Below are 15941 nucleotides of genomic sequence, written 5' to 3'. Positions count from 1 at the left end.
TGTGCAGTTTGAGGTATGCAGAGCTGCACTGTGGCCTCCAGGTGGCGCTACAGCTGCAGGTGAAACTGCAGCAGTTTCAGTTTGAAAAAAAACATTATGTTCATGAAACCGCATGAAAGTTTATACTGTAATTCTATTTGAGTCACTTTTCTCTACATATTTAGAATTTGTCCTATTTTTTTTTTACCTGCAAATATTTTGTTGTTGCTGTTTGCTTCAATTCAGTTTGAATTAATCTCATACTGACAGATAAAATAGGACAGTTTATCTTTGCGTAAAAACTGCGGTTCAAATAAAGTATTATTATTATTTTCTGTATTATTATCTTCTGTATTATTATTTTCTGTATATTATTTTCTGTATTACTTTCTTTATTATTTTCTGTATTATTATTTACTGTATTATTTTCTTTATTATTTTCTGTATATTATTTTCTGTATTGTTATTTTCTGTATTATTTTCTTTATTATTTTCTGTATTATTATTATTTTCTGTATTATTTTCTGTATTATTATTATTTTCTGTATATTATTTTCTGTATTATTATTTTCTGTATATTATTTTCTGTATTATTATTATTTTCTGTATTATTATTTTCTGTATTACTTTCTTTATTATTTTCTGTATATTATTTTCTGTATTGTTATTTTCTGTATTATTTTCTGTATTATTATTATTTTCTGTATTATTTTCTTTATTATTTTCTGTATTATTATTATTTTCTGTATTATTATTTTCTGTATATTATTTTCTGTATTATTATTATTATTTTCTGTATATTATTTTCTGTACTATTATTTTCTGTATATTATTTTCTGTATTATTATTTTCTGTATATTATTTTCTGTATTATTATTTTCTGTATTATTATTATTTTCTGTATATTATTTTCTGTATTATTATTTTCTTTATATTATTTTCTGTATTATTATATTCTGTATTATTTTCTGTATTATTATTATTTTCTGTATTATTTTCTGTATAATTATTTTCTGTATATTATTTTCTGTATATTATTTTCTGTATTATTATTATTTTCTGTATATTATTTTCTGTATTATTATTATTATTTTCTGTATGATTTCTTGATATCTGGTTGATCAGCAGATCATAAAAACATTTAATGTGACTGATGTAATAAAAGTGAACAGAAGTCAAATAGAAGCAGAAGAGTTGAAACTGTCAGCTGATCACGTCACACTCCGTCACGGTAACGGGGCAGCGGTGTAACGTCAGTAACGTCATAGTAACGGGGGCAGGCGGGGGTTGTGTGTGCGCGTGTGCCAGTACAGCAGCTGCTGCAGCCCTCGTGCACAGCGCCCCTCTCTCTCCGGTGCGCCTGCGTGCTGGAACACACACCGACCGATCGTCCGCTGCTGTGTCCGGCAGCGGAGAGAGAGAGAGGGGGGGGGATACCGGGGCTCCGCGGTAACGGTACCGGCGGCCAGTAACGGTAACGGCAGATGTAACGGTGACGTGATGTGATGCGATGCCGCGCGGGATCACGGTAACGTAAGAGGAGCAGCAGCAGTAGCAGCAGCGGAGGAGGAAGAGGAGGAGGAGGAGGAGGAGGACAGTCGAGGCTGAGCCGAGGAGGATGCAGCAGTGACGGACGGATCGGTACCGGGAGGAGGGGAACACATCCGTCCGACGGTGCACCGCCCGCCCGGGAGCCTGGACCGACCCGCAGGGATGGACGGGTAGGCAGGGAGGAGGCGCGAGGAACGGAGCAACCGACGGCACATAACGGAGGAGGGAGCGCGAGGGGGGGGAGGAGGAGGAGGAGTAGGAGGGAGGCGGAGGAGCAGCGCGAGGAGGAGGGAGGATGAATCCGGTGGATGGAGTAGGAGAAGCGGGCCCGGACGGCCTGGCGACGGCAGGTAGGGTGTGTGTGTGTGTGTGTGTGTGTGTGTGTGTGTGTGTGTGTGTGTGTGTGTGTGTGTGTGTGTGTGTGAGCTGCTGTCGCCATGATGCCTCCACATCCGCCCATTGGCTCAGAGAGAGAGAGTGTGTGAGTGTGTGTGTGTTTTGGGGGTGGAGGGTCCGACCAAGGAGGATTGTGGGAAGGCCTGCTTGTGATGTAATGTGGTGTGTGTTCATATTGTAACACTCTTTGGAGGCTGCAGAGCCGACTGGGTGAAGTGGCCAACTGGACAGACCCCAGACCTGATGGGGTTCCCAGACCTGATGGGGTCCCCAGACCTGGTGGGGTCCCCAGACCTGCAGGCCTGGTGGGGTCCCAGACCTGGTGGGGTTCCCGGACCTGGTGGGGCCCCCAGACCTGCAGACCTGGTGGGTCCCCAGACCTGCAGACCTGATGGGGTCCCCAGACCTGGTGGGGTCCCCAGACCTGCAGGCCTGGTGGGGTCCCAGACCTGGTGGGGTTCCCGGACCTGGTGGGGTCCCCAGACCTGCAGACCTGGGGGTCGGCCTCGTTGCAGAAACTGCAGTTTCTAGTCGATCGATCAGGTTTTTAATCAAAACATCTGACAGATGTTTTCTTCATTAATCGACTGTTTTACAGAATAAAATGAAAACCAAAAATATTTAGTTTATTATCACAGAAAAAGAAAAACGGTCAATATCTTTGATTAAATATTGATTGAAATGGTTCATCAATTATCACAATCGATAGATTTTCTGTCAGTGGACCAGTTTACTTTCAGCAGAGTGCCGGCTGGTTTCTGGATCTCAAAGTCCATCAGAGGAAGTATAATCAAGTAAATGAGCTGAAAATGTTCCGTTATTGATGATTTCATTATTCCATGCAGGACTCGATCGATCGATCAATCTACTGATAAATGTCTTCAATCAAATTCACTTGAATGTTGTTTAATAAAAACCTCAAAAATGTGTGTGTATATATATATTTATATATATATATATATATATATAAAGAAATAGATGATAATGATTAACTGAAGGGAAAGCAGTAAAGCCTCAGATGAGAGAAGATGGAGCTGTGAGCTGATTAATTAACTGACTAATGGATTAATTGATTGACACATTTGGACAATTTCTTGATGATTCACAGATGAAATTATGAGTCAATAATCAGCAGATTAATCAATAATGAAAATTATCCCTCAGTTAACCGTCGTTCTGGTTCTGGGGTTCAGGTCTGGCTCTGGGGTTCAGGACTGATTCTGGGGTTCAGGTCTGGTTCTGGGGTCCAGGTCTGGTTCTGGGGTTCAGGTCTGGTTCTGGGGTTCAGGTCTGGCTCTGGGGTTCAGGTCTGGTTCTGGGGTCCAGGTCTGGTTCTGGGGTTCAGGTCTGGTTCTGGGGTTCAGGTCTGGCTCTGGGGTTCAGGACTGGTTCTGGGGTCCAGGTCTGGTTCTGGGGTTCAGGACTGGTTCTGTTTTCTGGATCTGTGAAAACGTTTAAAGACATTAAATGTTCCATTTTAAAAGTGCTGCGACGTTCAGACGGCGGGAACACGGAGGACGAGGATCTGATCCGACAACCTGACAAACATTCTGCTGATCGAAACAAAATAAAGACGATCTCCAGCTGGTCCTGAAGGAAACGGGCTCAGTGGCAAAAACGGGCCGAAATTTTAAGGGTCAAAGGTTATGAGTTTTGAAAAGTCGACAACTTAAACTGTTTAAATACAGAAATAAGAAGCCAGTTAAAAGTAGATGAATGAAAGAAGAGAACCAAACTATGAAGACAAACTGACTGATGTATGGATGTTGGGCTGAACAGAACTTGAGGACAGTAAGCCCCGCCCACCTTTCCCCGGGACCCTGATCTGGTATTACAGGAGAGAAGTTGATGAGCGATTATCAGAAACCGCCGCTGAGTTTTGTACGGAAATCTTTCAGGTAAATTAAGACTTTGTGGAAAAAGATTAAAACATCAGGAAGCAAACGTGTTTCTTATATGGAGCTAAAATGCTTTGAAGAGTCAGCCCCTGGTGGCCTTCAGTGGTATTGCACTACCAACCTTTTTATGTGTGGTTGCAGCTTCAACAAAAACTCGTGGACTTTCTTTCCTTTGCAGATTTTTTGAATATGAATAATTGTACGTTATTTGCCGTCGAGACATGAAACTCCATCGTGGTGATGGCGGCCAGAAACGACACGTCGGCGGATCTTTTCAGCTGGAGATGTTTCAGTTTGGCTTCATCGGACTTCAGAGGATCCGAGAGTCATTTTGATTAAAAATCTGACCTGCAGCTCCGGGAGTCGGCGCGTTCCTCTCCAGACCTTCAAAGGGATGTTGGAGGCTTCAACTCGGTGTTCAACGCATTACGTCAGCGAGGGTCCCCACAAAGACAGAAGGACAGGAGTGTGTGTGTTGCAGACAGGCCTCCCATGTGCGTCAGATCATCCTGCACAGCGGGAGGAAGCTAATCCAACACACACACACTGAGGGCATTAAACGTCTCACATTAGCAGCTCCAGGAGCAGCGATAACCCTCCGAGAGAGAACCTGAGAACCAGGAAGGAAGTGTTTCACAGCGTCCCGGTTCTCCTGCCGGCCGACTCGTGTCCTCAGAGTCCAGACCGACTCGAACCGAGAGGCCTTCAAAAAAATGGGTTTTGAAGAACATTTAGTCCAAAACCCCCAAAATATTCAGGCTCTTTTTTATATCTTTGCATTCAAGAAACGAGAACCAGCAAATCTTAACAGCCGAGCTCCAAAGATTTCTAATCGTCACCAACTCTTTTAACATCGTGGGGGGAGGGGCCTAAGCAAGATTTTTACTCTGGCAATAATCACAGTTATTATTATGATAATGCAGCTCAGCTCTTCCCGGTCTGACGGGAGCTGCTGCTCAGACTAAACCAAACATTTCAGGATGTTACTTTGAGCTCTGATTATTTTCACTGGCTGTTTTCCAAACGATCAATCGATGAATCAGCAGATTAGATACGAGCGCACGTGGTCGGGAAGCACCGCTCCTTCTGGCAGCGGAGACGAAGCTTTTTCTTGAACTTTAATCCACAACACGGGAAGATGAAAGTCACAGACAATATACCAGATGAAAGAGAATTTGTAGATTTGTTAAAATACCTGGAAATATGAACAGCGCTTAGTTGCAGCTGAGACCTGATTTTGTGTCTGCTGAGAGGTTTGATTTCCCTGATAAAGGATCAATAAAAAGCCCTGACAGCAGGCTGAGCTCACCTCGTCACTCCTGCTGCTCTCTGCTGTGAATCAGCCGATTAAAAAAAGGAAAAGATGAGTTTCCTGTGTGAATCTCACAGGCTGGTGTTGGAGGAGGTGGACCTGGTGTTGATATACAGCCTGCTAATGAGTTCACGGTGGCTGTTTGAGAGTAAACACAACAGCGTCTGAATCCGGGGATCAGATTGATCCTCGATCAGCTGCCCGTCAGGCCGACTGACCCTCGACTACCTGTCAATCAAGATGACGCCACACCAGTGTGGGATGAAGCTGCCCGACACCGATGAAACGCTCCGAGGCGGTGCGAAGCCCAAAATAGCGCCTGTTCAGAGCGGATGAAAAGCCTTGAGAGAAACTCGCTGTCAGTCTGTCAGGACTCATCACACTGATTACACAACAAAAACTACCGACCACGGTTCCCCACGGTGTCCTCTGAATCTCCAAAACATCAGCCGCTTAGAGACCAAGAGTCTGACTGGATCTGAGAGGCCGGAAACCACGAGCCGGCCACGAGGACGCCGTTTCTAAAAGACCTCAGAAACACCTTTGGAAATGTCTTCCAACCTGACTTTGACTACTGAAACAAGAACCTGTAAAAATGTAATGGTTAATCACCATAAAAGCAGCTTCCTTCACAATAAAAGCAGCTTCCTTCACAATAAAAGCCCCACAACTGCTGCAAAATAAAAGCCATTCAGTCCTGGGATACGTGTCACTTCCTGTGAGGAGCGCTGTGGTGTTTTCCTGCGTATAACTATGCTACTACAGCTCCTGTTGTTCTGGGAAGAACCTCCCAGAAAGTAGGAGCTAAAGAAAGTACTGCGATGGTTCTGGGTTCCTACAGTCGACACAAAAAAGGGGGTACTTCCTCCCGCTGTTCTTAGAACGACGAAAACGTTCCTTCAGTCCGAAAGCCCGACTCAAAGTTAGAGGAAGGAACTGCTTGTGTTGGGTAACGGCGGTTGTGTCTGTGTTCCAGGTTCTGGTAAAGCCGAGTGTGTTCGTGCGGTCGATGTCCTGACGGTGCTCAGAGAAAAAGTGGCCTTCGTGTCGGGTAAAACAAACGTCGCTGCAGGTTTCACACCAGTTTGCTTCTGATGCGACGCAGTTCAAGAAGCCGCTCTGTTTGTTTTGCAGGTGGACGGGACAAACGAGGCGGGCCAATTCTGACCTTCCCCGCCAGGACCAATCATGATCGAATAAAACAGGAAGACCTCAGCCGGCTGGTCACTTACCTGTCCACCGTCCCCAGGTAGAGTTAGCAGCTGGTGCACAGGGAGAGTTTCTCAGTTCAGACGGGCTTTCATCTCTGAAGTGTCGAGAAGATATCGTCAGTCGTGAAAATGTCGTCTACGTATGACATTTATAACTCGATCACACCTGTCTGCCCTCAGCGAGGACGTGCGCGCTCGTGGCTTCACCGTGGTCGTGGACATGCGCGGCAGTAAGTGGGACAGCGTGAAGCCGGTGCTGCGAACGCTGCAGGAGTCCTTCTCCTCCAACATCCACACGGCGCTGCTCATCAAACCCGACACCTTCTGGCAGAAACACAAGACCAACCTGGGCAGCGCCAAGCTCAGCTTTGAGGTACAACTATAGTACTACTACTGAGCACTATAGTACTACTACTGAGCACTATGGTACTACTACTGAGCACTATGGTACTACTACTGACCACTATGGTACTACTACTGAGCACTATAGTACTACTACTGAGCACTATAGTACTACTACTGACCACTATAGTACTACTACTGAGCACTATGGTACTACTACTGAGCACTATAGTACTACTACTGAGCACTATGGTACTACTACTGAGCACTATGGTACTACTACTGAGCACTATAGTACTACTACTGACCACTATAGTACTACTACTGAGCACTATGGTACTACTACTGACCACTATAGTACTACTACTGAGCACTATGGTACTACTACTGAGCACTATGGTACTACTACTGACCACTATAGTACTACTACTGAGCACTATGGTACTACTACTGACCACTATAGTACTGACCACTATAGTACTACTACTGACCACTATAGTACTGACCACTATAGTACTGACCACTATAGTACTACTACTGACCACTACAGTATAACTACCGGCAGTTGTAGTGTGCTGTATACCTGCACTGCAGTAGTGTACTGGGTTGTATACCTGCACTGCAGTAGTGTACTGGGTTGTGTACTTGTACTGCAGTAGTGTACTGGGTTGTGTACCTGTACTGCAGTAGTGTACTGGGTTGTGTCTCCAGACCAGCCTGGTGTCAGTGGAGGGCCTGTCCCGCCTCGTCGACCCCTCCCAGCTGACCTCTGACCTCGGCGGCTCGTTGGAGTACGACCATGTGGAGTGGACCGAGCTGCGCCTCGGCCTGGAGGAGTTCTCGGGGGCCGCCGCGCAGCTGCTGGCCCAGCTGGAGCAGCTGGAGGCCGGACTGAACCGTATACCCGAGCCCCAGGACGTGGACGAGGCCCGCAAGTCAGTATTTTCATTTTCCGGTTGTCCTTCAGTCGTTCAGTGAAGATTTGAATATTAACCTCATTTTTCTTCCTCTCGAGACTTCTCGAGGAACACAGCCGTCTCCGCAACACCATCGCCACCGCACCGGTCGACGCCCTCGACCGAGAGGGGCGGAGCTTGTTCCAGCGCATGCGCCTAGGCCCCTCCCACGGTGACACCACGAACGAAGGCGGCGGCAGCCACAGCAGCTGGCTGTCGGGCGGGGCGGACTTCCAGAGCGTGGCGCCGAAGGTTTCCTCTCTGCTGGACCGACTGCAGGCGGCGCGCAGCCACCTGCTGCAGAGTTGGAGCGACAGGAAGCTGCACCTGGACCAGGCGCTGCAGCTGCACCTGTTCGAGCAGGACGCCACCAAAGTACTTCACCTTTTGTTCCCTCGCTCTAAGTTTGTATCATCACACATGAAGTTTATGGCATTAAGTTTGGAGATTTTCTGTATTGTCTCACTTTACATTACACCTGTCTCTCTCTGTTTCACCTGTCCCTCTCTGTCTCACCTGTCTCTCTCTGTTTCACCTGTCCCTCTCTGTCTCACCTGTCTCTCTCTGTCTCACCTGTCTCTCTCTGTCTCACCTGTCCCTCTCTGTCTCACCTGTCTCTCTCTGTCTCACCTGTCTCTCTCTGTCTCCTCTCATGTCTCTCTCTGTCTCACCTGTCCCTCTCTGTCTCACCTGTCTCTCTCTGTCTCACCTGTCTCTCTCTGTCTCTCTCTGTCTCACCTGTCTCTCTCTGTCTCTCTCTGTCTCACCTGTCTCTCTCTGTCTCACCTGTCCCTCTCTGTCTCACCTGTCCCTCTCTGTCTCACCTGTCCCTCTCTGTCTCACCTGTCCCTCTCTGTCTCACCTGTCTCTGTCTCAGATGTCGGAGTGGATCGCTCACAGTAAAGAGTTGTTCACACAGAGTCTGGTGGAGGTCGGTCAGAACCACCAACACGCCATCGACCTCCAGACACAACACCAGCACTTCACCGCTAACTGCATGGTCAGTGTGTGTGTGTGTGTGTGTGTGTGTGTGTGTGTGTGTGTGTGTGTGTGTGTGTGTGTGTGTGTGTGTTTTCATTGACACTAACCAACACGCCTTCGTGTGTGTTTGTGCAGAACGGCAGCGTGAACGTGGACAGCGTGGTTACCGTGGCAGCAAGGCTGGCAGAGGCCGGTCACTACGGAGCCGAGCGGATCTCCATGGTGTCGTCACGGTTACAGGAAGACTGGAAATCCCTGACGACGGCGCTGGAGGAGCGCAGCAACACGCTCGCCATGGCAACCGGCTTCCATCAAGGGGCAGAACAGGTGAACAACTTCTAAATAAAATACCCACGAGGCTGTCTGTCTCCCTGTCAGGTGACAGTCACATGACTGAACCTGTCTGTCTCTCTGTGCATCAGTTCCTGCTCCGGGTGGAGGGCTGGGTTCAGGTGTGCTCCGAGGGGGCGTTGCCGTCGGCGACAGCAGAGCTGGAAGCTGCCATAAAAAAACATCAGGAGCTCAATGAGGAGATCTCTGCGAACTACACACAGGTACCTGTCTGTCTGACTGAACACCTGTCTGTCTGTCCTGCCTTAACACCTGTCTGTCATCCTACCTGTTTGTCTGCAGGTCAGTGAGAGCGGTAAAGCCTTATTGGACGTCCTCCAGCGTTGCCCGGCAACCGAGTCAGACGACTCAGCGACCAAACCAGACTTCACTGCTGCCACGCACGGCATCATGGGAGTTCTGCACCAGGTGATGCAGGTACGGCTCATTGTAACCTGTCTTACATCCAGCGTTAGTGCAGCATACGTTGCAGACAGACAGTTGGACTGATGTGGACTTTCTTCTCTTGTGCAGGGTCACCACGACGTGGAGGGGGCGTGGCAACACCGTAAGCTCCGCCTCCACCAGCGCCTGCAGCTGTGTGTGTTTCAACAGGATGTTAGACAGGTAAGGCCCTCTATCATGGTCCAGATCCAAATCCAGATCAATTCTGATCCAGATCCCAGCTTTGATCTAGATTTACATGAAGATCCAACTTTATTGTTGAGATCAAAAGAAACATTTTGATCCAAATCCCAAATTCTGAACCAGATTCGGATCCAGATTTTGATCCAAAATCCATTTAGGATTCTGTTCTAGATTAAAATCCAGATGATTTAGATACAAATGGCAATTCAGATTGAGACCAAGAGTTTGATCCACATCCACATCCAGATCCATGTTTATGTTCAGATCCAGATCCAGATGTTTCGGATCCAAATCATTCAGATTGTGTCTCCACCTGTCCGTCTCAGGTGTTGGACTGGGTGGAGCAGCACGGCGAGGTTTTCCTGAACAAACACAGCGGCGTGGGGAAGTCTCTGCACCGAGCGCGAGCGCTGCAGAAACGCCACGACGACTTCCAGCAGGTCGCTCAGGTAACAAGCTGAAGTCTGTGCAGCTCCAGACCTCCGTCACAGATCACACGTTTGGTCGCGGCCGCTCCGAGCTGCAGCCGAGCTCCCACTGTGTTCGAGTGGCCTTTTATGTCCATCAATAGCTGCTTCTGATGGTGTATTATGGAGAAATGCAGCTGCAGCCTGTTCATGTGTTTCTGTGCCAGAACACGTACACGAATGCAGAGAAGCTTCTGGAAGCAGCCGATCAGCTGGCTCAGTCCGGAGAGTGTGAGGAGGAGGAGATCTACCAGGCAGCCCGGGACCTGGAGCTACGCATGCAGGTCGGTCTGAGGGAGGGGGCGGGGCTTACTGTGTTTACATGTTTACAGGCTGTCACTGTTGTTTACATGGTGTCAGTGTTGTTTACATGTTTACGTGTGTTGCAGGCCTTCATCCAGCGGGTTGAACAGAGGAAGCTGCTGCTCGACCTCGCCGTGTCGTTTTACACACACACAAAGGAGGTAACACACACACACACACACACACACACACACACAAAGGAGGTAACACACACACACACACACACACACACACACACACACACACACACACACACACACAAGGACACACACACACACACACACACACACACACACACACACACACACACACACACACACACACACACACACACACACACACACAGAGTGACATTCCTGTCACTATTCCTGATAGTCTTTAATCTTCCACCTCCTCTCCCTCCTCCTCCTCCTCCCCCTCCTCCTCCTCCTCAGCTCTCCGTGTGGATGGAGGGCCTCCAGAAGCAGCTCTCCTCGGACGTCCTGGTCTATCCGGACACTGTGGAGGCGCTGCAGGCTCTGATCAGTCAGCAGCAGCAGCAGCAGGCCAACACACAGGTACCATCCCACCTCTGACCTCTGACCTCTGACCTGCAGTCTAACCCTGTCATAACAACCTAACACCCCGCTGACCTCTGACCCTTCACCTCTAACTCTCACACTAACCCCACCTCTAACCCTGACCCACAGGAAGCTGCGATGAGTGTCATCCGGGAAGGAGAAGACCTCATCATGCAGCTCAGGTACACAGAGTGTGGGTGCGCTTGTTTTAGGCCACAGCGCTGCGCTGTTGGCCGGTTCACAGCGTGAGTGGGTGCGTTTCTTTCCTGATTTGGGCATCGTTTGTGGGTGCGTTTGTTTTGTGGGCGTTCATTTGGCGGGGCAGCTCGGAGGCCTGTGCGGGGCTGATTTTTGTCATCGCTGTGGGTGCGTTTGTTTTGGCTTTGATAGGCTTTGGGGGGTGTTTGTTCCGCTGTTCGTGGCACATGGAGGCCTGTGTGGAGTGTTTGTTTTCAGGTTTGAGCACCTTTGTTTGTTTGTTTGTTTGATTGAGGGTTTCCTTGATGAGTGGGTGTGTTTGTTTCAGGCCTCAGGGCAGCTCGGTGGCTCACGTGGAGGCGGTGCTGCAGCAGCTGGAGGAGTCTCATGTTCAGCTGGAGGAACTTTTCCACCAGAGGAAGATCCGGCTGGACGTTTACCTGCAGCTGCGCATACTGCAGCAGTGCACGCTGGAGGTGAAAGTGCATTTTATTTTACACAAACAATCCCTCCGTCCACAAGGGTGGATCGAGCGCTCTCTATGTCTCTGCGTTTCCTAGGTAACCGGAGAAATGGACGCATGGAAACAGGACCTCCAGAAACAGTCCCAGGATTTTTCCAACGAGAAGCTAGCATCGCCACGGCCAGCTGATGCAAACCAGGACAAGCTAACCCAGGACAAGCTAACCCAGGACAAGCTAGCACTGGGCCAGTCACGGCTGGTGGAGGCTAGCCCCGAGGCGCTAACGCTAGCACAGCAGCGCATTCACAGGTGAGCGGGCCGCTGTGACCACTTCCTCCTGGCTCAGCCCAAAAACAACTCCTGAGGCTTTTACTGATGGACTGATTGATCTGCAGGCACATGGAGCGGAGGCTGGCGATGAACAACATGATCTATGAGGTCATCCAGCAAGGTCACGACCTCCAGCAGTACATCTCCGAGGTCCAGGCGTCGGGTAAGAGCCTCCGCTCCACTGGAAAAGAGAAATATGAACTCTTCTACAGGTTTTCAGAGGGTATCGGTGGGTGTCTCGTGGTCCCGGACTTCCAGCTGTCATGCTCGTTTAGTCCTTCGAGGGTTCTGGGGTTCCTGGAGGGTTTTCAGAGGTACTGGAGGAGGTTCCCAGGACTTAAGGGACTCCACAGACTTCCAGGTATCCTTGATACTGCTGCAGTCGGGGAACGACTACTATCGAGGATATCTGCAGGTCCCAACAGCTTCATACAGTTCCAAAAAAGGTTTCAGTCCAGTTCCAGGACTTTCGTAGCGTCATAAGACCATCGGGACCGTGAGGGACTTCAGTGTGTCTTGGGGAGGTTCAGGTTCCTGTCCCAGAGGCCCTCGACGGCGCTCCACCAGTCAGGGAGGGTGTTCCAGAAGGAACCTGGAGGGATTTCTGGAGGTCCTTCTGTGGTTTCTACTGCTTCTCTCAGTCGGCTCCAGAGATCCTCATTGGTGCTCCAGTGTGGTTTATTAGAGGGACCTTGGATGACTCTCCAGGAGTCTTGTTGTGGTGGTTTTGGACATGAGTTGCCCTCAAAGTGGCTTCTGAAGGTCCCTTCAGGGTTCAAAGGGTGCTTAAGAAAGTTTCTGAGATCCTTAACAACTAACTGGCCCAAAGAGGCTTCCAGGAGTCACAGAACCATGTCAGAGACTTTATGTGGGATCTAGTAGGTTCCCCCAAATTCCAGTTTGGGTTTATGAGGGTTATTCACAGATCCTTAATGTTGCAGTGGTTCTGCTCCACTGGACGGTTTGCAGATGCAGCTGTGGAGGTGAAGGATCATTAGAAGGAGGTTTGTGTGGTCCTTGAAGTGCTTCCAGGTTTTTGGATTACATTTTGAAGCGTGCAGCTGGACTTGAGGGGTTCTGGCTTTCCTTAAAGGGGTCAGACGAGGCTTTGATGGCGTCAAACAGCCAGAAAAAGAACATGAGGAGTGATTTACAGTTGCAGTATAATAGCATGTTAACTGAATGTTAATAGAAGAGAATCGAATTTTAGCACATTTTAGGCCACAGTGTCGCCTGCATCTGACCGGTCCAGAAACACTGATGATATGGGGGGGAGGGGGGGGGTAAAGGGGGAAAGGGGTTGCCATGGAAACTGCTCTCTGAAGCACACAGCTGGTCCCCATGGAAACCAGTGTATTGAATTTGCCATGGAGACACACACACACACACACACACACACACACACACACACACACACACCAGATCTACACAAACACACACAGCTGTAGGACCATACTTGTGAGGACATGAGGAGCCGAAATGGCCTCCCTTCGAGGGTCTAAAAAGTGGTGTGTGTGTGTGTGTGTGTGTGTGTGTGTGTGTGTGTGTGTGTGTGTGTGTGTGTGTGTGTGTGTGTGTCAGGTATCGAGCTGTCGGAGGCAGAGGGAGGTGCCTCTGCTCAGGTGGAGGAGCTGCAGCGCCTCCTGCAGGACAAACAGAAGGAGCTGCAGCAGATTGCAGATCACACACACACACACCTGGAGCAGAACCTGCAGCTGAGACACCTGCAGAGTCAGGTCAAACAGGTAACAGGCACACGCACACGTCCAGGTACCATCCAGGGACCACAGGTGGCGCTCTTTACCTGTCTGCCTCGTCTCCGTCGCAGGTGCTGGGCTGGATCTCGGAGGGCGAGGTCATGCTGTCGTCCTGCATGTTGAACTCCAGCTGTCTGTCCGAGGCCGAGCAGCTGCAGAGGGAGCACGAGCGCCTCCAACAGGCCATCGAGGTGACTGCACACACGGCACACTCCCCGTTAGCAGACGGAATAAAGAGGAAGAATGAGTCCATGAGCGGAGGAAGGTCCATGAAGGGAAACATCCTGAGTTAGACTTTAAATGATTTCACTTCCTGGCAGCAGTTTGTTTTGATGGTGAGAGGAGAGGGGGCGGAGCCTAATGATTGGAAACGAACACTCACTTTTGTTCATAAAGTCAGTTTTGTTTTGAAAGGCCACTTTAAGTCTTTCAGCAGAGCTTCTGTTCACGGTGGTTTTTAAAATTGCAAGCTGCTGCAAATATTATGGAGATTTTTATCGTGTGTTTCGGCTCCTGATTCAATTCATCTCGAGACAAAATGCATCAAACTCCGGGCGTCTTACCAGCTCAGCGAAACAAACTCCTGCAGGGAAACTCTGCAAGACAGCGAATAAATAAGGACGAGGCTCATGTCCGTCACAGCTGACAGGGAGGTTATCCCGGCAACGGGACACCAGGGAGGGATTCGTAGTCCTCTTGTTGGATTATTGGACATGAAGTGGACGTGCTGTCTTCCTCCAGGCTCTCCTGCATGCGGACTCCCTGCAGAGGACCCACCAGGTGGCGCTGGCGCTGCAGCAGAGGGCAGAGCTGCTGGTCAGGTGAGTTCCTGTCTGATCAATAAATAAAATCTGTCCCATACACATATTTCCTCTGACCTCCGACCTCCCTCTTCAGGTCAGGTCACTATGATCCAGATGCAGTGCGGTCCTGTGCCCAGACGGTGGCGCTGCACTGGCAGACTCTGATGCTGAGGATCGAAGACCGACTCAAACTGGTCAACGCGTCCGCCGCCTTTTACCGTACATCACAGCAGGTACGTCTGTACCTGGTCAACAGAGGGCGCCAGACACGTATCCGCACTCAGAAAACGGGTTAAATTTCATATTTTAAATGAGCAAAGTACATTTTCTTCTTTGATATTAATGTAAGTAATAGATAATAAAATGAATCGTAAAACCGATTGACTTTTTGTCACAATGAGGTCACACAAGGCTCTGTAATTACTGAAATGTAAAAACATGGATTAAAATGAATAATAGAAGAAGGTAGTTGGAGAAGTTTCATAATAGATGTTAAACGGGGAAAATACTTCTGTTGTTGCAATACCGCAGGTGACCACTTGGAAATATTTACCGCTCAGAAACTCCAGGTGGCGCTGCACTAGACGATTCCACCTCGGCCATCTGTGGACATTGTTTCATCAAACAAAAACAGGAACACCCACAGATCATGTGTGCGTTTCTTTGAGTCCGTACCTGCCGGTGTTTGCAGGTGTGCGGCGTCCTGGAGAGTCTTGAGCAGGAGTACCGTCGGGAGGAGGACTGGTGTGGAGGAGGAGACAGGCAGCCGGAGCAGCTGCTGCCGCTCATCAACAAACACATGGAGCAGAAGGAGGCCTTCCTCAAGGTGAGCGTTAATAATCCTGAACATTCGCTAAGCCCCTCCCCCGGCTTGTGACCGTCCAATAATAATTTAGTAAACGAGCACATCAAGTGTGTCGGGACTTTCCACATGTTGAAGAGATGGAGTCTATACAGGCAATGACATCAATATGATCTTGTTTCCGTGGCGACAGGCCTGCACTCTGGCCAGACGGAACGCCGAAGTCTTCCTCAAGTACATCCACCGCAACAGCGTCACCATGGCGAACATCTCCGGCCACAGCGTCACCGTCTCCGGGGTTACCGGGGTCACTGAGGTCACCGGGCATTCCAGGGTGCCGGAGCAACAGGTCAAAGGTGAACAGACACACAGCGTGATTAGAAACGTACAGCGAGTGAGGGCGGTTTACCTGACCCAGGTGTGTCTGTAGTTTACCTGACCCAGGTGTGTCTGTAGTTTACCTGGCCCAGGCGTGTCTGTAGTTTACCTGACCCAGGCGTGTCTGTAGTTTACCTGACCCAGGCGTGTCTGTAGTTTACCTGACCCAGGCGTGTCTGTAGTTTACCTGACCCAGGCGTGTCTGTAGTTTACCTGGCCCAGGTGTGTCTGTAGTTTACCTGGCCCAGGCGTGTCTGTAGTTTACCTGACCCAGGC

The 15941-nt window shown here is 49.2% G+C and overlaps 1 protein-coding gene across 1 annotated transcript in view; it reads left to right on the top strand.

Moving 5' to 3' along the window:
* Nucleotides 1-1358: 1358 nt before the first annotated feature.
* The window catches only part of LOC138634359 (kalirin-like), a 31470-nt gene continuing 16887 nt past the window's right edge, over nucleotides 1359-15941 (top strand). The window contains exons 1-25 of the mRNA XM_069721224.1: nucleotides 1359-1880; nucleotides 6113-6187; nucleotides 6271-6385; nucleotides 6528-6720; nucleotides 7401-7624; nucleotides 7705-8020; nucleotides 8523-8645; nucleotides 8762-8953; nucleotides 9049-9180; nucleotides 9260-9394; nucleotides 9491-9583; nucleotides 9931-10053; nucleotides 10239-10355; nucleotides 10461-10535; nucleotides 10809-10931; nucleotides 11064-11116; nucleotides 11461-11608; nucleotides 11693-11904; nucleotides 11991-12088; nucleotides 13507-13670; nucleotides 13754-13873; nucleotides 14424-14503; nucleotides 14580-14718; nucleotides 15177-15311; nucleotides 15481-15643. Of these exons, the coding sequence (XP_069577325.1) occupies nucleotides 1826-1880; nucleotides 6113-6187; nucleotides 6271-6385; nucleotides 6528-6720; nucleotides 7401-7624; nucleotides 7705-8020; nucleotides 8523-8645; nucleotides 8762-8953; nucleotides 9049-9180; nucleotides 9260-9394; nucleotides 9491-9583; nucleotides 9931-10053; nucleotides 10239-10355; nucleotides 10461-10535; nucleotides 10809-10931; nucleotides 11064-11116; nucleotides 11461-11608; nucleotides 11693-11904; nucleotides 11991-12088; nucleotides 13507-13670; nucleotides 13754-13873; nucleotides 14424-14503; nucleotides 14580-14718; nucleotides 15177-15311; nucleotides 15481-15643 (3403 nt within the window). The 5' untranslated portion in view covers nucleotides 1359-1825. The remainder of the gene's footprint in view (nucleotides 1881-6112; nucleotides 6188-6270; nucleotides 6386-6527; nucleotides 6721-7400; nucleotides 7625-7704; nucleotides 8021-8522; nucleotides 8646-8761; nucleotides 8954-9048; nucleotides 9181-9259; nucleotides 9395-9490; nucleotides 9584-9930; nucleotides 10054-10238; nucleotides 10356-10460; nucleotides 10536-10808; nucleotides 10932-11063; nucleotides 11117-11460; nucleotides 11609-11692; nucleotides 11905-11990; nucleotides 12089-13506; nucleotides 13671-13753; nucleotides 13874-14423; nucleotides 14504-14579; nucleotides 14719-15176; nucleotides 15312-15480; nucleotides 15644-15941) is intronic.

This window comes from Brachyistius frenatus, unplaced genomic scaffold (genome assembly GCF_029030835.1).
Source record: "Brachyistius frenatus isolate BFR_SWC_R1_liver_20210118 unplaced genomic scaffold, ASM2903083v1 Contig_259, whole genome shotgun sequence".
In the NCBI taxonomy this organism is placed as follows: Eukaryota; Metazoa; Chordata; class Actinopteri; family Embiotocidae; genus Brachyistius; species Brachyistius frenatus.
The sequence above is the reverse complement of the archived record's forward strand: the minus strand, read 5'-3'. Positions and strand labels throughout refer to the sequence as shown.